This window comes from Pipistrellus hanaki (assembly GCF_964339955.1).
Source record: "Pipistrellus hanaki genome assembly, chromosome: 10".
Taxonomy (NCBI): domain Eukaryota; kingdom Metazoa; phylum Chordata; class Mammalia; order Chiroptera; family Vespertilionidae; genus Pipistrellus; species Pipistrellus hanaki.
This window is the reverse complement of record NC_140512.1, coordinates 6,633,949-6,653,884: the sequence shown is the minus strand read 5'-3', so window position 1 is coordinate 6,653,884 and position 19,936 is coordinate 6,633,949. Positions and strand designations below refer to the sequence as shown.

Genomic DNA, 19,936 nt, shown 5'->3' with positions numbered 1-19,936 from the left:
AGATGATGATGAAGATATTTAAAGGCTCTATCTGTTTACAGTGTCCCACGGTTAAACTCACTCACTGCTAAGAGTATTTGAATGTACGCTTCATACAGGGATGGTGTTCAAAAGACTTGTAAATAAAGAAACCATAACCTATTTTGCTTGAATACTTTTTTATTTTTGTTTTTTTGCCATTACTTGATTTCTTCTGGGGTGGAGGAGGGGGCAGGAAGGGTTTTGGGAATGATATTCTTAATTTCTTGCAATATTTTGAGAGCTTGGGAGGGGGTCTTCTCGGGGGTGTTTCTGCCCCACAGTGTCGGGGGACCTCAGCTCAGAAAGCCGGCCCCAGCCCATTGAACCTGCGTCCCTCTGCTAAGAAGAAGCGTCTGGTGGCTCTGCTTGCAAAGGAGGGTCGGCCTGTCCTCTGTTCTCGCCCACCGTGAATGTCGCAGCATGCATACAAGCCACAGGGCACAAGGAAAATAAAGGCTGTGGAAACTTGAGCATTGGGTCCTGGTGTGACATTTCTCTCCTGGCTCATCTTTTACTGCCACATGTCTACCCCATCCCAACCATCCCCCCACACACAGACACACACACCAGGAAAGGGGCAAGTGACTAGGCCCCTGAAGATCTGGGGGTGACTCGGGATTTAATTCCACTCAGGAAGCCAAGGTGTCTGGCCAGGCCCTTTGAGGAAATGGGGTCCCAGGAATAGGGCACCTCAGGACTTGAATATGGGGTTTCATGCTCTGGCTGCCCAGCCCTGGGAGAAAACCTGGGGCCTTACGCGGCGGTCAGTGGATCTGATCCAGGCTGGGCTCCCTCACCTCAGGACCCGCAGGACTGACGTGGACCCACTGTAGGGGGTCCTGGGGACCCCTCAGCAGGAGGGAGGAGAGTCTGGGCACAAAGACAGGGCAGACTCTCGGAGTCTGTAAGGGTGCTCTCTCCCCAGCTCCCAGCTGCCATGGGCTTTCCCTTTGGGGAAAGAAAGATGCCGCTTCTTCGCTTCTTTGTTTCCTGCCTTTGAACTTCTGCCTTAAAATTGGACATCACCATCACCATAACCTTGAGGGGCAGGGCAGAGCCTTTTGTTGCCACCCCACCCCCACCCCACCCTCTCCCCAGCCACCCAGGCAGGGCCAGGGCGGCAGACAGGATCCAATTCCGAGAGGGGCCCCAGGCCCCAGGCACCAGGCCCCGCTTTGTTTATCTGTTTGTGTGTTTGTCTAGCTGGCGCGACTGGGAACCTCGAGCTCAAAGGGGAGTGGGACAGACCCCGGAGATGGATGTCTAGGCTGATGGACAGACACAGAGGTGAACAGGGACTCTCCAGAGGGGCAGGGAGGGGGCGGGCAGGGAAGCCCGAGGTTTAAGGAAAGACTTCCTTGGGGACGGTTAAAGATTAACCAGAGTCTCCCAAGTTGCTAGAGAGAGTCTAGCCAGAAAGGCTGTTGGCGGGCGGGCGGCGAGCGGGCGAGGGTTTGATTTCTGAGCCCTATAAAAGCCCATCCTCCGATGGCTGTGACAATGTGGTCGTAAACCCGTCCGGGGCCGGCCAATTTGCATATTTGGAATGCGCCGCTATAAACCCGGCTGGGGTTTTGCAGCGATTTCTGAGATGTAAAAGCGAGATCCCTTTCGCAGCGGGGCTGGGCACAGTCTCCCGCCGCCTCTGCCTGGAGCCTGCTTCCCTCGCCCGGCTCCGGTCGGAGGGAGTTCGGGCCCGGCGTAAGGCGCGCAGCCGCCACGAGATGGCGCCCTTCCGATCAATGTCAAAGCCGCCGCCGGGGAGCCGGGAACCCCAGCGCGGTTCTTGGCCTTTGTTCGCTTCTGATACCAAGAGCTGCACGTTACGTTATTTCCCTTGTCCCGCTCCCTTTCATCTCAAAAAAGGGGGTGCTCACCTGCAAGATGTGGTCGGTGCTGTCATGGAAAGCGATGCGCCTTCGCTAGGCCTCGCGGGCGCTCCTGGCGCGGAGGAGCCGGCGGTCCCCCGGCGGCGGGGATCTCTTCGGAAATGTGTCCAGGTAAGAGGCCCCGAGGTTAGCGATTTCAAACGGGCATGGGCGGGAGCAGGGGGGCGGCCGACGTTGGGGCAGGGCCGGGAGAGCGGCTGGGTCCGGGCGCTCCGGGGTGGCCAGCCCACCTCCCTCCGCACTGCTCCCTGGGGCTGCGAAGCGGAGGCCTCCGTGGAAAACTTGACGATTTCAGCCCCCTTTGCGCCTCTACAAAGCCAAGGCAACCCTTCCGTTTTGTAAAAGTATTCGGGATGGATCAATCGGCCAGGGAGGGAGAGGGGGCATCTAAGAGTAAGAGTCTGGGCCAGGCTGGAATAGGGGGGTTGTGTTGGGGGGAAAGAGATGGCGGGACTAGGAAAGACAGAAACTTTCCCCTCCAAACAATGAGGTGGGCAGCAGCCGGGCCGCTGGGGCGGGCTTATTCCCTGGGGAAGACGGCGGCGAGGTGCGGTCTCTAGGTCTGCCTAGCAGCCAGGGGAAACCTTTGTTCCCCAAAAAGGCCAGGTCAGAAAAGTGGCATTTGATTTTCCAGGCTTCCAGCTAAGCCTGTGTCACTGATGTGGACGGTACCGCTATAAACCTGGCTGGGATTCTGCAGCAATTTCTTAAGATGTAAAATGGAGATCTTTTGCATATTTTGCAAGGACGCGACCCGTTGTACTGCCAAAATGCCTATCTGCTTTAAAAAAGCTGGCGCTGAGGACAAACTAGGGCCAACCATCCCTCCATCAGGGTTGCCATAAAACAATTTCAAAATAATAATTGCACTTACATTTTGGAGGGCAGAGTCAAATTCCCCCTTTTTCCCATGTTTACATCTGTGTTCCAATATGTTTTCAAATGGTTTCTTGAGATGGTTATTTTTTTTTCACAAGCATGCAGTGCATGGGTGAGCGGGCGAATCTTAGAGAAAGTAAGTGCTGCCTCTGTGTGTGTATGTGTGTGTATGTGTGTGTATGTATATGTGTGTGTGTGCCTGTGTATACATATGTGTAAATTTTCACCTTCAAAGTCACTAGTCTTTGTTGAGCACGGGCTCCCAAAGTCTGCCAGAATAAGGCAGCCGAGCAGTGGGCGCCCACACGCCTGTCTCTGCAGCCTGAGCCATCCCTAAAAGCCCAGAGCCGCCTCGAGTTTCAAAGACAGAGGCAGTTTATTGGGGACAAAACTAAGAATATTGCCGTTTAGGTTGTGCGTGAAAAGGCCCTAACACTGCCCCTGTCAGGAGAAAGGGCCAGTTCAGGGGTGGGATTTAGAAAGAAAAGAAAAAAAGTAAAATGGGTTGTTTTGCACCTGATCGATCCAAAGCAAATACATAATACCCCTGGAAATACTACTGTTACTAACGGAGATGGGGGAAAGAATGGCACTGCTTATAAAGATGCCTTCTTACGCTGCGGTGAGTGCAGGAAGCAGAGCGGTCCAGAGTTTTTGTTAAAGCGGATATGTGAGCATAGCGTTGATTTCTCCTCTGTGGGCCAAAGCCCAACGCTACGGCCGGTCTGAGTCTCAGAAACATCCAGATAAAAACCGTTTACTGCCTGCCTGACTCTCAGGAACTGGTGCTTTTTAAGGAAGCTTTTGTGGAACAGTTTGATTTTCGGGGTGTAAGCAGGGGCTTTCTCAGGAGGGGGAACCGCCGAGGTGAACTGCATCGCCAAAGGGTCTGTTCCCCTCTCCTGCTGGCCTTCCCCTGACCCCACAGCCCCGGGGAGGGGTGCTATCACCCAGGTAGAAACAGGCGATGTTTACTCCTAAATGAAGCCTGGGCTCTGGCGGGTTCACATAACTCTGCCCGCGCCTGGCTGAAGCTAGCCATCACGGAGTTTTAGGTCAAAGGCGTCCAGAAGGCGAGGGAGAAATCAGCTGCTGGGAAGGAGGGGGAAAGGAAGAGAGGCAAACAGGCCAGCGGAGAGAGTGTGTCTTGCAGCCAGCCTTGCTGCAATTGAACCGCTTTTCTTAATCTCTGGAAGGGGGAGGGGGCACCTGAGGGAAGCTGAGGTGTTCGATAAATGGAATATTCTATTGAGCGAGCTCACACCTCCGTGTTGCAGTCTGGGGAGTGTGGAGCCTGGGGGCGGCCAGGGATGCTGAGAGCTCCAAACCGATGGAGAGGGCTTAGCTTGAGCTGCTGCTGCGGTGACACCTTCTTGTTCCAACCAGCAGGCAGCCTGCGTCCATCCGGAGGAGCTTACCCACAGCTCCTCCTTGGGCTCTGGGCGCTGTGGGCCCAGCTTGGGGTTGGGCCGTGCTCCTAGGTCAGAGAGGGGCTCTCACACAGGTTTACACGCTTAAAAAAAAATAAAGCGAGAAGCAGCACAAAGGAAACTTCCCAGTTGGTTTATTACAAGGGTGGCACGGAGGAAGGATGCTGGAGAAAAGCATCCCAAAGCCCAGTGACAGCCCAGGGCCAATGCCATGGTCCGGGAGCCGGGAGCCTGCTGGCAGCAGATGCAGCACCAGGCTGGCTTCTGGAGCCTGGATCGGCACGTGCAGGCTCTTGGCTCCCATCCAGCCTAGACGCCCATTTGGCCACCCTTACCTACGGGGCCCTGATCAGACCAGGCCCGAGCTGCTTACTGCAGGGCACCGGGCTTGTCTTACCAGTCAGATCATCGGGGGCACTGAATTCCGGGAGAGTCCTGAGACCTGGAGGGCCTTGGCTTTGAGGGGTCTCCGAACTCCTTGAAAATGATGGGTCCAATTGTAGGAATACACAGACTACCATTTTCAACAGGTCAAGAGGCAGGACTTGGCCTTGGTTTTTGCAAAGGGGCCTTCACTTGCAAAAAGGTTCAGAAAGACGGGTTCAGACCGTAGCCTTTCACTTTATTTTCTTAGCCGCCCGCCTCAAGCACCCTCTCCTTGGCCCCTGGCCCTTCCCAGCCTGTGGCCTGGGTAACGGCCCTCTGCATCCAGTCTGAGGAGAACTAAGCCCTGGCCCCCTGGCCTGATGGGGCTCATGTTTTCCCCAAGAGACCCTCTCTGGTTCTTGTGACCTACTTTCCGCTTGGCAGAGCTTTCCTGAGAGGCATGCACAGCCCTGAGGGGCAAGCCTGGCGCAGGTAGCCCTGGGCTTTGGGCTTTGTGGCATTCCCGCAGCGCTGCGGTCCCTCAGCTCCACCCTCCTGGCAAGGCAGATCGATGGGCGAGGACCCGCGGGAGAAGGGCCGGAGGCTGCGGCGCTCTGACACCTTCCTGTGCTCAGGTTTGTGGGCCTGGGGGCTTAGCTGGGTTAGAATTTGCTCTGGTCTGCGCGGGAGAGCGCCGCGGAGAGCGAGGGCAGTTCCGACCCTTCCGCCCTTGGTTCAGCGGCCTGGATGCCGCAGCCTCAGGACCCTGTCAGATGGGGAGGCACTGGCTCTCTCTATCACCTTCTCGCTTTCCTCTCCCTCCGTTCTCCTCGCCTCCTGTCCCCCTCGATTGATTTTTCTTCCTCCGTTTCCCCTTTCTCCGTCCCAGATGCGCGGGCCGCAGTCAGTAACCTCGGGCAGCGGAGGTGGAAGTGGTTGGAGGCAGCGCGGCCTCCGGGGCTCTGCGCTCCCAGGAGCCGCTGCCCACAGAGACCGCAGCTGCCTGCGTCGCAGAACCAGCGCCTGGGCTCTGTCGCCTGCTCCCCCTGGGTCGCTCTCCCTGGGTCGCTCTCTCCTTGGACTTGGTTTATACTTGGGAGAACAAGGCCACATGCCTGGCAAATCACCCGGGATGCAAGGGTCTCCCCGCGGGCGGCGCAGGGGCCTGCGGGCTGGCTGCCCGGTTCTGGGTGTGCAGCTGCCCCGTCCAGGCCTCCGCAGGGGCCCGTGGGGCAGGCAGGCCGGAGGCATCCTGGAGAGCTGCAGCCCGCGGGCCAGGGGCAAGGCCGCGACCTCCCGGGCTCCACTGGATCCGGCCGGAAAAGGTCGCGTTTCCTGAGACAAGTCTGAGGCCCATGCTTGGGGGCTAGCGCCAAGGGCCGGCGTTTCCATTGACTTAGAGCAGGTCCTTGCAGCCAGGGGGGAGAGACCTGGGGGCTGCTGAGCAAAGGGCCTCTCCCCTCAGGCTCCCATCCCGGGCCAGGAGCCGCAGGGAGCTGATTTCCTCACCGTGGGCCTTGTTAAAACGCATAGGCTGAGGCGAGAGGGCTGCTCTGCCAGGTTAGGAGGGAGGAGGGAGGAGGGAGGGGACGGAGAGGCAGGAGTGTGGTGACACTGGTTCCTGTTGTACCTGGTCTCCGGGAGGGAGCATGCGAATGCCAAGGCTGAAGGGAGAAGGCGAGAGAGAAAACTGTGTCAGAGGAGTCCCAGTTTCCCTCCAGGTCCTCGCCTCAGGGCAAGCCAAAGACCCCGCCTGAAGACCAGTGTTCCCTTCACTTCCCTGGAAGGGCTGGAGCTTGGAGCCTGATGGGGTGATGGGCTGGGCCGCCTGGACCTGGGCTCAGAGCAGGGGTGCAGGAGTCCTTCAGGTTGCCAGTTCCTTCCACAACCCTCCCCCCCATGCCAGCCCACCGAGGCCCACCCAGGAGCAAGCCAGGCAGGGGCACCAGAGGCCCAGAGCCCAGCTAGACCCACAGGCTGGCAGAGGAGAGTGCAGGGCTCGGGGCATTCCATTTGGGGGGGAGATTCTGTGCGGAATGCAAAACTTCAGTGGCAACTGCCAGCCTCCAGTCCACTCTGGACCTTAGGCACTCTGAGGGTCCTGGTGGCCTGGGTCCAGGTCTGCCACTTTGGGGAGACAACTCCAGGCCCGATGGGGGAATGGGGAGAGCCTGAGCCCCTGCGAGGACCCCTGAGCGTTTAGAGGGGACGGGAGAGCTGGTGGCAGATTCTGAAATAAGGAAGGGGGAGGGAGCACCCACGGCGGGCCGGGGTGCAGCCATAAACACACCCCCCCCCCCCGCTGGCTCACAGCGCGGGGGCGAGGGACCCTTCACGCCCAGCTCAGAAAGAGGGTTCACGTCAGGGCACGGGCTGGGCGAGCCCACGGGCCAGGTTCCTTCCCGACCCCAGGCGCCTGGGGCGCCCCCCGCCGCCGCCGGCCCGGGGCTGAGGGGGGGCGTGCGCCGCGCGGCCCGTCAATACCGATTACATATTTCTATCAATCGCGCCGGAGGCCTCCGCGGGCCCCGCTACGACAGCAAACTGGGAGGGGTCGCGCGGCGGCGCCGGCTCGGGATTGGCTGCGGGCGGCCGCCGCGGCGCGGGGGGATCGCTAATCGCATTCAGCATGTTTTGCACAAGAAATGTCAGCCAGAAAGGGCTATCTGCTCCCTCCGCCAAATTACCCCACAACCATGTCATGCTCGGAGAGCCCCGCCGCGAACTCCTTTCTGGTGGACGCGCTCATCAGCTCGGGCCGCGTGGAGGCCGGCGGCGGCGGCGGCGGCGGGGGCGCGGGGGCCGCGGGGGGCGGCGGCTACTTCGGCCCCGGCGGGGTCTACCTGCCGCCGGCCGCCGACCTGCCCTACGGGCTGCAGGGCTGCGGGCTCTTCCCGGGCCTGGGCGGCGCCAAGCGCAATGAGGCCGCGTCGCCGGGCGGCGGTGGCGGCGGCGGCGGCGGCGGCGGGGGCCTGGGTCCCGGCTCGCACGGCTACCCGCCCGCGCCCCTAGACCTGTGGCTGGACGCGCCCCGCTCCTGCCGGATGGAGCCCCCGGAGGGGCCGCCGCAGCCCCCGCCGCCGCCGCCGCCGCCGCAGCCGCAGCCCCCGCCGCCGGCCCCCGCGTGCTCCTTCGCGCAGAACATCAAAGAGGAGAGCTCCTACTGCCTGTACGACGCGGCGGACAAATGCCCCAAAGGCCCGGCCGCCGCCGCCGCCGAGCTGGCCCCCTTCCCGCGGGGCCCGCCGCCCGACGGCTGCGCGCTGGGCCCCGGCGGCGGGGTGCCCGTGCCCGGCTACTTCCGCCTCTCGCAGGCCTACGGCGCGGCCAAGGGCTACGGCGGCGGCGGGCAGCCCCTGGGCGCCGGGCCGTTCCCCGCGCAGCCCCCCGGGCGCGGCTTCGAGCCGCCGCCACCTGCGCTGGCGCCCGGCGCGGCGGACGCGGCGCGGAAGGAGCGCGCCCTGGACTCGCCGCCCCCCGCGCTGGCCTGCGGCGGCGGCGGCTCGCAGGGCGACGAGGAGGCGCACGCGTCGTCCTCGGCCGCCGAGGAGCTGTCCCCGGCCCCGTCCGAGAGCAGCAAGGCGTCGCCCGGGAAGGACGCCCTGGGTAAGCGGCGGGCACCGGGCCCCGCGGCGGGCACCGGGCAGGCCGGCCCGGCGGCGGGCAGGAGCGGGCGGCCGCCGGCCCGGCCGGCCTTGGCCTGCGCTGCAGGCAGCCTGACCTTGTGAACTTGCTTTTTAATATTTGGGCGTGGGGACGCAGTAAAAATTCATGGCCAGCCTGGTGCCCCACACACACCGAGACGTCCGTCCTCTGCGCTGGCCTGGGCTCCCCCCGCCCGGGGGGGGGGCGAGGATCCCGTCCCGGCGAGCAGCGCCCCTCTGGGGCACGTCCTCCGTGGGGCAGGGGCACCCTCGCCCGTGGCCTGGGCCCAGGCTGCGAGGCCGGCCCACGCGGGGGAGGGGAGGGAGGGAGAGTGCTCGCCCGCAGATAGCACGGATGTTTGTAAGGCATCCAAAATAAGCAGCCGCCAGCACCAATAAATAAGCCCATTAACCGGCGAAGTTCGAGTTTACGATCCCCCATGCCTTTTTTTCAAAGTTGCTGCAGGGGCGGTGATCCTTGCTGCGGGCAGAAGAAAGGCGAATCCGGCCTGAGAGCACGGGGCTCTGAGCTCAGAGGCAGAGAGGGACCTTTGCGCTTTGCCTGGGACTCAGAGTGGCCCAGACTGCACGTCCCGGCTCCTGGAGAGCCGTGAGGGCAGCAGGCCCTTGACCCCAATCACTTTTTTTTTCTGCCAACCGCGTCCGGCTGCCTCTCCTGGCCAGGCCTTGGGCAGGGAGGGGCTGCAGTGAGACACAGCCATGCTGCCCACCCCCCTCCAAGGAGGCACCCTGGACCCCAGGCGAGGGGGCGGCAGGAAAGGCTGGTGTGCCTGGGGGCGGCGAGGCGCAGAGAAAACATAAATAAGGCAGTAAGTTCAAGGTACCCAGGCCTGTCCTCCCAGGTCCTTCGTTCTGGGAGCAGCTGGCAGCTTTGTGCTAAAACAGGTGTTTGGAGAGAAGGGGATGGAAATGCGAATTGGGAGGGTAGGTGTAGATGGGGGGTCCATTGGGTTTTACATGTTCCTTTCAGAGAGACTGCTCTTCCTGGGCAGGCGAGCTGACCTCTCCGGGGTGACTGAGGGCATCCCTCCTGTGGCAGAGGCGGCCCCGTCCACCCCGGGAGTCTGCCACACTGCCTCGGGGTAACTTCTCCTCTCCATTCCCTCTCCATGCCAGGCACTACCAAAGGCGAGAACGCAGCCAACTGGCTCACGGCGAAGAGCGGCCGTAAGAAGCGCTGCCCCTACACCAAGCACCAGACCCTGGAGCTGGAGAAGGAGTTTCTGTTCAACATGTACCTTACCCGGGAGCGGCGCCTGGAGATCAGCCGCAGCGTCCACCTCACGGACAGACAAGTGAAAATCTGGTTTCAGAACCGCAGGATGAAACTCAAGAAAATGAACCGAGAGAACCGGATCCGGGAGCTGACAGCCAACTTTAACTTTTCCTGATGAAGCTCCAGGCAATGCCGTTTTCCGGTTTATTTTTATTTTTTGTTTGTTTCCCCCCTCCCCTGCTTCCAGAGAGCCATCCTCCTCCCTCTGCTCCGGCCTCCTCCCAGGCCCCCCCGCACCTGTGCGGCTCCGGGCCTCCCTCCCGCACGCCATCTCGCCGGCCACCGCATCAGTGCAGGGCTGGTCTCTTCTGACGTTCTGTTTCTTTGTTCGCTAGGTGCTGACCTTTTGCTGTTGTTGTTGCTGTTGTTGTGTTCTGGGGGAAAAGCCATATCGCTCTAGAATTCTATGTAGATAAAGACTGTCCTGAGTGTCAAGTGCGGGCTGGGATGGTTTGGCGTCTGGATCACTCCAGAGCTCAAAATGGCCCCTGCGCTCCGGCGAGCCGGTTTCCTGCGGGGGGCCGGGCCAGCCCGCCGGAAGGCCCCGTCCCCTGGTCCCGCTGAGGTGTCTGGCCCGAGGTCAATGGTGCCAGGAGCCACCAGCGGGCTGCCTGGCCTGAGTGTGGGGCTGTGTGTAATCAGGGGGTACAGGCCCTGGATCTTTTTTCTTTCTTCCTTTCTTCCTTGGCAAAGAGAAGGGCTTGTGGGCATGGGCATACAGGTTGACAAAGGGGCTTGACTGTGGCTGATTGGAACATCGAGGGAGTCAGAAAGATGGAATTTTCCTTCCTCGGTAAGATAGCCCAGCTTGAAAAGAAAGAAAGAAAGAAAAAATAAAAAATAAATAAATAAGACCAGGATAAGGAAACTCCTCTTCCAGTTTGTGTAAGGCCTTGCATTGTGGGACTCAATTATTTCCCTCTCCTCTGAATGTCCATATCCTCTGGCTGTAGATAAATAATCTGACGCAGTTCTGTTTATACATGTGGATTTAGTGGATTTTTGTCATAAAGTAATCGTTACCACTGGTAACACAAGACAAGCACACCACAACTCTCCCTATCTGGTGGAGGTTAGTTCCCCTCCCCTTTTTTTCTTCCTTTTTTTTTTTTTTTTCTTTCCAAAATTCATGGAAGCCAGGAGGGCTGGGGCAAGCGGAATAGACTAGAGAAGGGAGACTGTTTGGTTTCCTTTATACTGTGAAGTTACATGCATAAAAGGGTCAAACCTGTAGGTGCAGAAAAAGAAAAAAAACTATAAATGCAAATCTGTATAAATGTCTATTATTATGAAAAAAAATTGCCAATCTTGTTTTATGCAAATGCATTCTATCGTTATTATAAATGTTAGTTCTAGCTCTATTTACTTCTAATCTTAAAATCAGAATAAATTAATATTGTAATGCTGCTGTGCGTGGAAAAAAAAGATGATGTTTATGTTCTTATAGAAGAATAAAAGCTGTGGAATGAAGCTTTTTAATTTTACCTCTTTTTTTTTTTTTTTTTTTTTTGGACTTCTTATCTCCCCCTTCCACTTTATCCCGTCCACCACTTTTACAACAGGAGGCCTAGCCCGCGCCCCCTGCAATTACGTTAGGCATCTATTTAAATATTACCTAGACGGTCGTAATTTGTCTGGGCCCTATAGCCCTGGTGCCGTAAGGTTTGTCGGCTTTTGTTCAGTTTTATGACTTGCTAGTATATCTGGATTGTGGCTGTCTTGGACCGGTGGTTTCAGTTGAGAGGGGAGCTTCATGGACACAGGAAGCCGAACAGGATTTCTTTCGGGAGCCCCGGGGAGGCTCGCCAAGGCTGGCTATTTTGTGGGTCCCCCCGGTCCTCGATGACCCCCCCAGTCTAGGAATCCCGGGAGCAGGCCGGGCCCACAGGGCCTCACTAGCGTCCGAGGAGGCGGCGATTAGGCAGCCGGGCCGGCTGGGCTGCCCGGACCCCCTCCCCCAGCCCAGCTCCCCCACCTGGGCGCCCTCCGCGGGGCCACGCGTTTCCTGCGCGGGAGGTGGGGGCGGCGGGGAGGGGGCGCGGGAGCGCGCGGCCCGGCTGGCTGCCGGGTGGGGAGGGAGAGCGGGGAGGACGAGCGCGGGGAGCGAGCGGGAGGCCGGAGCAGACAGGGCGCCGGGCGGGCGGTCCCCGCTCCGAGGCTCCCGGGCCGCCGCCCGCTCGCTGGGCTGCAGGATCGGGGAAGCCGGCGCGCCCGCCGCTCGCTCGCTCTCCTCGCTTCCTCCCTCCGTCTCCGTTCCTCTCTCTCTCTGACTTCCTTCCCTCCCTCCCGAGGTTTCCCTCCCGGGGCCTGGCTTCTCCCTCCCCGATGCCTTAGGGCGGCCCGGGCGCGGGCGGCGGGCAGGTTGGCGCGGGGCCGGCGGGCGATCGCGGGCTCTCCTCGGCGGCGGCGGCAGCGGCGGCGGCGGCGTTGGCGGCGGCGGCGGGCGAGCACAGAACTGGTCGGTGATTTAGGTAGTTTCCTGTTGTTGGGATCCACCTTTCTCTCGACAGCACGACACTGCCTTCATTACTTCAGTTGAAATCGTCTCCAGGTACCTGTGCGCGCGGAGGCCGGGCCGGGCCGGGCGGGGCGTCCGGGCTCCGGTCGGTCGTGCCAGGCCCGCGGGGGCAACCTCGGCTTTCCCCGCGCCAGAACCTCGTCCTGCTCCCCTCGCAGGGCTCCGCCGGGCTGCCGGCCTCCCCCCGGCTCCCCGGGCCCCGCAGGTACGGCCAGGCCGGCGGGGCCGCAGCGGGCGCCGGGGGCGTGGTAGGAATTCTGGGCCCGGGGCCATTCAAGGTCAGGGGCGCACACTGCCATCGAGCCGCTCGTTCTCCCGCAAAGCCAGGGCGGCCCCAGCCCCAGCCCAGGGCGGGAGATAAGACAAGACCCCTCGGCCGGTGAAGGCTCCGGGCGAGCTAGGAGGACCGAGGCAGACAGGCTGGATCCTGGCCTTGTCACTTACCCTTCTCTCTGCGAGCCGCTCTCCTCTCCCAGCCGTCGCCTTTGACTCCTTTCTTCCTTCTTTCTTTCCTTCCTTCCTTCTCCCCTCTTTCTTCTCTGTCTTCTTTACTTCTTCCCTTCTTTCCTTCAGCTTTGTTTATTTTCTTTGATCTCTCTGTGTCCATTTCCCTCCCTCTCTCCATTTCCTCTGCTCCCCCGCTCTTCCTTCTGGAGGGACCTCGGGCCGGCTTGGGAAGAGCCAGAGTGGTGGCTGTCTTTTATTTTTATTGTTTCTTCTCTGTGCACTCAAGTAGAGATCGCGTTGTGACAGGGAATGGTGCGCAGACACGGCCTCGGTTACGATCACGACCGGATGGCGGCGGCCTTGCGTTCCTGCTCCGTCGGGCAGCAGCAGCCCCGAGACCCGGCTGCGGAGCGCTCCCCGCTCCCGGGGTTTTCGCAGGACGCCTTCGCCAGCTTCACTGGAGGCCTGAGGCCCGGCCTGGGCTGAGGCTCAGTCAGGCTCTCGGAGGGCACTTTCCCGAACCTTCCTAGGCTCTGGGGCCCCGTAGGTCTCAGCTCCGGCTTTAACCGCGATAAGGGGGCCTCGCCAGGGCAAAGATAGGCTGCTCGCTTGCCAGGAGCTTCTATCCGGTTCAGAGTCAGGGCATGTTGGATATGGCATCCTTGTGCGGAAGACTGCTGGAGAAGGGGACCCTTCTGGAACTGTGTTTCAAATGACTGGGGACAGGAATTCTAAGTCCCCGAACCATTGGGATACGAAGTTGAGTCCCTATTCCACGCGGTCCTGGAAGCCGGGCGGAGGAGTCTCATGTTTACTGGGAGCTGAAAACACCCTCCATCCCTCTCCAGTCCCCACTGGCACCACGCGTGGGGCCTTCAGGCTGTTTCTTTCCAGCAGGACTGCTCAGCTTTGGGCCCAGGAACTGTTTTCACTGCTTAGCCCCAGTCCAGGAACTGTTTTTAATGCTTAGCCCCGGGTCCCGGGTCCTGTTATCCAAAAGGCCCACACGGTGGTACCCTCAACCCCTCTCTGCCATTTTCAGGACCCGAGTATTGGGTTTGTTTTGGAGGCCAAGGTTTTAGAACTCTGGGCAAAAAGAGGCCGTTTCTAACCACTCCCATTTATTCTTTCTTTATGCACACACAATCCCTTTTCCTTCCAAAATAAAAGCAGACACAAAAACCCCAAGGGTCTCTCCTTAAACCTCTGGGCTGAAGAGGGATACTTTTGGTTTGGGGATCCCCTCACCCCATTTTAGGCACCGGTGAGGATTAGTTAACACTCAAGCCCTGCTAATTTCTTAGTAGCTGTCCTATTTGGGGGGCTAAAGCTATTTATAGGACAGTCTTTCTATTTAAAGTACTATAAATAATTCGTGTCTTCTTTGGGTACAAAAAGTGGGAAAGGCAGCTGGTTTTCGGACAATTACAATTAGGAGCGAAGGTTTCCTCTGGGTTAATTTTCTTAATGAAAATCTGAGAGGTTCCCCGAACTGCGGGGTCTTGGGGGCACCTTGGGCTGTGGAGGGGATGGGAATGGCGGGGAGGACTCTATAAGCAAAGGACAAATATTAGTGGGAGAGGGAACTGAGGTGGCCAGGACCGCCAGGCCAGCGGTAGGAATTTATTGTGTTGGTCACTTCCCCCTTCCTTCCTTCTTCCGGTGGCCAGGGACCGGGTTGGTCTCCCTGTGGCTTTTCAGCTGGGGGAGAGCCTGGCATTTGGGGGTGCCTGCTGTTGGGGGATAGGGGTGTATCTGGGTTTGGGGAGGGGTTGCTGGGGCTGTTGGGGAGGATGGAGGCAAAAACACAAGAGATGGAAGCAGCTCAGTCCGCAGCCCTCGCGCCAGGGAAGTGGGCTAATGAGAAACACACTCTTGCAGCACAGTGTTCACACGTGAATTTAATTACCCCATTTTTAGGAGTTGCTGCTTCCCGTTCGTATTTGGTGGGTTTTTTCCTTCCTTCCAATTAACAGAGAGGCCGAGGCCCTTTAATTTACCCCTGAGAGGCTCTGAGGGGTGGGGAGCACCCTCCTCCTTTGGCCAAGCTGGGGATGGGACTAAAGTCAATGCCCGTGCCCCTCCCGGTTCAGGTCTGGCCCTGGACTTGAGCTGTGGCCGCCTCAGGACTCCGATGAGCCGTGGGTTAGCCAGGCGGCCCGCCAGAGGACAGTGGCCTGGAGGGAGGGAGGGAAGGAAGGAAGGAAGAAAAGGAGGGAGGGAGGGAGGGAGGAAGGAAGGAAGGAGGGAGGGAGGAAGGAAGGAAGGAGAGAGGGAAGGAGGGAGGGAAGGAAGGGGACCCAAAGCCTTCCTACTGGGCCCTGAGACCAGCCTCTCCAGAGCGGGCCTCCTGGCTTCTGAGCTGCCAGGTGGCTTAGGCCGAATTCGCCTGTTACTGATGCTGCCTCGTAGGGGTTTTATTTTATTTCATTTTTGCAGCTCGGGTTAGGGGAGTGCGAGTAGCAGAACTCGGCATTCGGGCCTCGGAGGAGGTCGGAGCAGGCTGGGGTGCCAGCCCTGCCAAGGGGGAAAGGGGATGGTGGACCGCACGGGCTAACCCGGCCCCCAAACCCTGGGTCGGGCTGGCCGGCTGCTCCGCGGTAGGAGGCTCGCAGGAGGCTCAGCGGTCCATGGGGGAGCTGCCGACACCCTGCGATCGGGTCAGGCCGATCCCGGCCCCCCACAGGCTATGTCCTGGGGTGGCCTGTCCCTGCCCCGCGCGCCGGGCAGGGCCGGGCGGCTCCGCCTGGGAAGGCGGCCGCGTTGAATTTGACTTTCGGAGCCGCCGGGGTACACTCGCCTCTCTGGGGCCTGCGGGGGGACTATTTACGGGGAGCCCGCCGACCCAACACCACGGTCTAATTTACCCTTCCCGGGTCCTCGTAAATTTTTACAACTGGGAGCCGCGGCGAGGTAAACGGATCCGCGGGTCGTTCCCAACTTCCCCCCGGCCCGCGTGGCTCCCGACACAATAACTCCTCCCGCAATATAAATACAGATTTAAATACAGTGGAGCGAGAACGCGATTTGGCTGCCTTCTTTACGGCTCCCATTATTGTCTAATTTTATGTGAGGGGCTCCGGCGGCCCCGCGCCTCGCCGATGGCGTGATTAATTGTGATATAAAATAGTCCGTGTGCCTGGCGGTGGCGGTGGCGGTGCGAGGGGCGGGAGGGGGGGCTGTCCGGAGGCCAGGCCAGATTTGATCTTTTAATCTTCGTTGGCCACAATTAAAACAAACCCGATCTCGGAGCGCTGCGGCGGATCCCTTTGCATAAAAAACATATGGCTCTCGCCATAAAAAATTATGACGGCAGCGCCGCGGCCGGCCGGCGTGCGGAGTGATTTACGCGTTATTGTTCTGCCCGCGGCCACGTGACGCGCGCGGCCAATGGGGGCGCGGCCGCCGCGCTTATTAGGTGGCGGGGCGCCCCTCCCCGCGCCGCCAAGTTGTTGCATGGACCCCGCACTTTGCTAATTTCCGCGGGCCGGGCGGCCGGGCGGGCGGCGATGGCCACCACGGGCGCCCTGGGCAGCTACTACGTGGACTCCTTCCTGCTGGGCGCCGCCGCCGACGCCCCGGACGAGCTGGGCGCCGCGGGCCGCTACGCCGCGGGGGCCCTGGGCCAGCCCCCCCGGCCGGCGGCCGCCCTGGCCGAGCACCCCGACTTCAGCCCCTGCAGCTTCCAGCCCAAGGCGGCGGTGTTCGGGGCCTCCTGGAACCCGGTGCACGCCGCCGCGGGCGCCCCCGCCGTGCCCCCGGTGCCCGCCGTCTACCACCACCACCACCACCACCACCACCACCCCTATGGGCACCCCCAGGCGCCCGTGGCAGCGGCGGCGGCGCCGGATGGCAGGTACATGCGCTCCTGGCTGGAGCCCACGCCCGGCGCGCTCTCCTTCGCGGGCTTGCCCTCCAGCCGGCCTTACGGCGTTAAACCTGAACCGCCGCCGCAGGCCAGGAGGGCTGACTGCCCCACGCTTGACACGCACACTCTGTCCCTCACTGACTATGCTTGTGGTTCTCCTCCAGTTGATAGAGAAAAACAGCCCTGTGGCGGCGAAGGCGCCTTCTCCGAAAGCAATGCCGAGAGTGAGAGCGGCGGAGACAAGCCCCCCATCGACCCCAGTAAGTGTCTCCTCCCTCCAAACCGGCCGCCGCCGCCGCCGCCGCCTCCACGCTGGCCTCCCGGATCTGCCAGCCCGCCAGCTGTCTCTGGAGCCCGCCTTGGCACGCCCGGGAGCCTCCCGAGCGGAGGCCCGGAGCCAGAAGCCGCTGTTTGGGACGGATGCCTCCTCGGACGGAGGCCCCAAGTCCACAGCCCTTGGCCGAGCGGCCGCCGGGCTGGGGGAGGAGGTGGCTGCTGCCAGAGAGGGGGCGGGGCGGGTGCTGTGCGGAGCCCACACCGCTGCCCTCGCTGCTGCCCCGGACCAGGACCGAGATCCTTTGGGCCGTTGTTCTTCGAAAGCAGCGTCCAAGCAGAGTCTTTTGTGACTAAATCCTCCGGAGCGGTGGCTGCCTGTAGCCGCCGGGAGGCCGGGAAGGCGGCCGGTTCCCTCCACGTCTTGTCTTCTGCCGCTGGCGGAGTAAATCCTGCCCAAGATGAGGCTGCAAGCTAGCGGGCCAGGAGGGTCCGGGCCAGATTATTCTAGCAAACTGGGGGAGCGATCGCCGGCCTTAGGGCGTCCAGGGGCCGAATGCTGCCGAGGCCTGCCCGCCCCGTGGCCCTCCAGGAAGGTCTGCGGGGGGTGGGAGAGAGGAAGGAGAGGAGGGGAAGGGAGCACACAGTTATTTCCAGGGAGCCAAGAGTCTGAGTCTTGCTGCACGAATGCAGGGCGGCACGGCTTCCCCTGCCTGGCAAGGAGGAGATCTATTATATTTTCACATTTCGCTTTTCACACACACTGTGCGGGAGGCGGGTGGGGAGAGGACAGAGCGGGAGCACTGAGGAGGAGAAAGGAGGGCCTCGGAGGGGAGGGAGCGGAGGTTTTACTGCGCACGATTGTAAGTGACCATCCCGCGTCTGTCTGCCAGGGTCCATTGTGTCCCAGGCTCTGCCGCCTCCCGACAAACTCAGCAGCGGCCCGAGGCCCCGAGATTCCCCAGCCCCCAGCCCAGGTGGGGGTGTGCTTCTCCTCCTTCTAAATCCCATTTCTCTCCGCCCCCCCCCCACCTCCCCAGGCAACCCGGCTGCCAACTGGCTGCACGCGCGCTCCACGCGGAAGAAGCGCTGCCCCTACACCAAGCACCAGACGCTGGAGCTGGAGAAGGAGTTTCTGTTCAACATGTACCTCACCCGGGACCGCAGGTACGAGGTGGCCCGGCTGCTCAACTTGACTGAAAGGCAGGTCAAGATCTGGTTCCAGAACCGCAGGATGAAAATGAAGAAGATCAACAAGGACCGAGCAAAAGACGAGTGATGCCACTTTGAGTTCATTTTGAAAACAGATGGAGCGAGAGGGCAAGAGAAAGGACCGCCTGTCCCCTTCTCCCCCCCCCCCCCCCCAAGCCTCCAGCACCCGCACAAAGGCCAGACTCCAGCCCTCCTCTCTCCCCGGCAAACCTTTCTCAGGCTGGCTCCTTGGCCTGCCGCTTTCCTGGAGGAGGCATTGTAAGCTTCCCGTTTTCTGTTAAGACAAACAAATAAATAAAAAGAAAAAGAGGAGGAGGAGGAGGAGGAGGAGGAGGAAGAAGAAGAAGAAGAAGAAGAAGAAGAAGAGGAGGAGAAGGAGGAGGAAGAAGGCAGCATTAGCGCCGATGGCTGTGTGTGTGTACGCGAGCTTGTATATATTTTATAAAATCTACCTGTTCCTGACTTAAACAAACAAACAAAAAAAAACTACCTTTTTATAATGCACAACTGTTGGCTGCGGGCTGTCTAGATTGTAGTCTGTGTAGTTAATTTAATTTTCTCTTTGTTCGGCAGAGCAATCTGCCCAGATACTTGAACACTGTGTTTTATTGTGATTATGTTTTCTTGTGTGACTCAAACTTCTGTGCTGGGTGATGCACCCATCGTGATTGTGAAAGCTAGGATTCAATTTGAACTCAGGTTGTTTATGAGGAGGAGACAATTGCATAGAGTATAGCCCTGTAGTGGGATCTGTCTTCTGTATAACTAGGCTGTTAACCTTTGATTGTAAATTAGCTGTAAGGATTTCTCAGTGAAATAATTTTTTTTGTTGTTAAAGAAAGGGTCTCTGGGATGCATAGATTCACGATTTTCTCCACTTTTGAAAATTTTAATTTTACGTGCTCTATCGACATGTCTGGTCCATTGTATATAATCCTCGTGTGAGAGAAAAAGCGATCAGACCAGCTTGAATACTGTGTTTGCGCCAGGCAAACGGAGGAGATTCGGAGCTATACGTACTGCAGAAGGTTACTACCTATGGTTTATGTTTAATTTTAACTGGGGGGAAATGATACTGTAATGGAGCTAATTTTATTGATAATAAATTATGCATTGTGAAACTGCCACTGGGCTGCGGTAAATTTGTATTCCTGATGAATCTGGGGTTTCCGTGGGGCTGAGCATACACTGTATATTTTGCAATAGTTACCTCGAGGCCTACTGACCAAATTGTTGTGTTGAGATATTTAACTTTTTGCCAAATAAAATATATTGATGATTTTTATTTTATTTTATTTTTGCGGGTCAGCTCTTTGCATCTTCTCCTGGGGCAGGGGGGCCTGGACAGTCTCCGGGAGGGGCCCTGCGGGTGGAAGAGGATAGAACCTCATTTTTCCCTCATTTTTCGGGGCGTTGGGAGCTGGATCCTAAGGCAGGAGCCCCCGGCCGGCCTCGGGGCTCGCACAGGCCGACTGCTCAGCAGCGCCGAGCTGAGTGAAGGAGGAAGGCGGAGGAAAGCTGGGGAGCACGGGGCAGCGAGGCCCGGTCCCCCACTTTGTGTCCGTTTTCCTGAAGGCCAGGAGGCCTCTGAGGAGCTGGGCTGGCATCTGGGGTGTGGCTGGGCAGCACCACTCTTTTCTCTTGGCTCCCCCCAAAATTGCCCAAACAGAGACTGCTGGGCCTTGGGGGGTGGGGGACGCAGAGGGAGGGAGAGGGGGAGCAGCGGGATCAGGAGCTAAGGGCCTGCTTGGGCCTGCTTTCTAAAGAGTCTCCGAGGAGGTTCCCGGGAGCCCGCTCCCCCAACAACGTGGCTTCGGGACAGATGTCTGGGAGCTCACAAGCTCTCAGGGACGGAAGGCCTGCGCCCCTGCACCCCCACGTTCTGTCGGGCTGGCCCGGGGTTAGGCTGGGCCTATTCCGCGCGCCCCTCCCCGAGCACAAGTCCTGGCAGAGGCAGGGCCCAGGCGAGCGAGGAGCCGGAGCGCCATAAAAGAAAATGAGGGCTGTTACTGTTTATGGGGTGTAAAGGGCTGCGGGGGACGACCCAGCCAAGGAGCCCGAGCGCCTTCTAGATGCGACCGGAGGGTTCGGC

At 59.8% G+C, this 19,936-nt stretch overlaps 2 protein-coding genes across 5 annotated transcripts; both read left to right on the top strand.

The window, feature by feature from the left end:
- The first annotated feature begins 1,191 nt into the window (after positions 1-1,191).
- On the top strand, positions 1,192-10,682 carry HOXA10 (homeobox A10). 3 transcript variants are annotated; one of them, XM_084897164.1, is made up of 3 exons: positions 1,192-1,308; positions 1,888-2,021; positions 9,367-10,682. In XM_084897164.1, exons 2-3 carry the CDS (start codon positions 2,012-2,014, stop codon positions 9,639-9,641), a joined length of 285 nt encoding a protein of 94 aa, XP_084753290.1. In that variant the 5' UTR covers positions 1,192-1,308; positions 1,888-2,011; the 3' UTR covers positions 9,642-10,682. The 3 variants fall into 3 exon arrangements, with proteins under 3 accessions (XP_084753290.1, XP_084753289.1, XP_084753288.1); XM_084897163.1 differs by lacking the exon at positions 1,192-1,308 and having other exon boundaries at positions 1,475-2,021; XM_084897162.1 differs by lacking the exons at positions 1,192-1,308; positions 1,888-2,021 and adding an exon at positions 6,304-8,191.
- Positions 10,683-15,658: 4,976 nt separating this feature from the next.
- Positions 15,659-19,134, top strand: HOXA9 (homeobox A9). 2 transcript variants are annotated; one of them, XM_084897167.1, is made up of 3 exons: positions 16,183-16,347; positions 16,524-16,619; positions 17,673-19,134. In XM_084897167.1, exons 1-3 carry the CDS (start codon positions 16,299-16,301, stop codon positions 17,909-17,911), a joined length of 384 nt encoding a protein of 127 aa, XP_084753293.1. In that variant the 5' UTR covers positions 16,183-16,298; the 3' UTR covers positions 17,912-19,134. The 2 variants fall into 2 exon arrangements, with proteins under 2 accessions (XP_084753292.1, XP_084753293.1); XM_084897166.1 differs by having other exon boundaries at positions 15,659-16,619.
- The last annotated feature ends 802 nt before the right edge of the window (positions 19,135-19,936 follow it).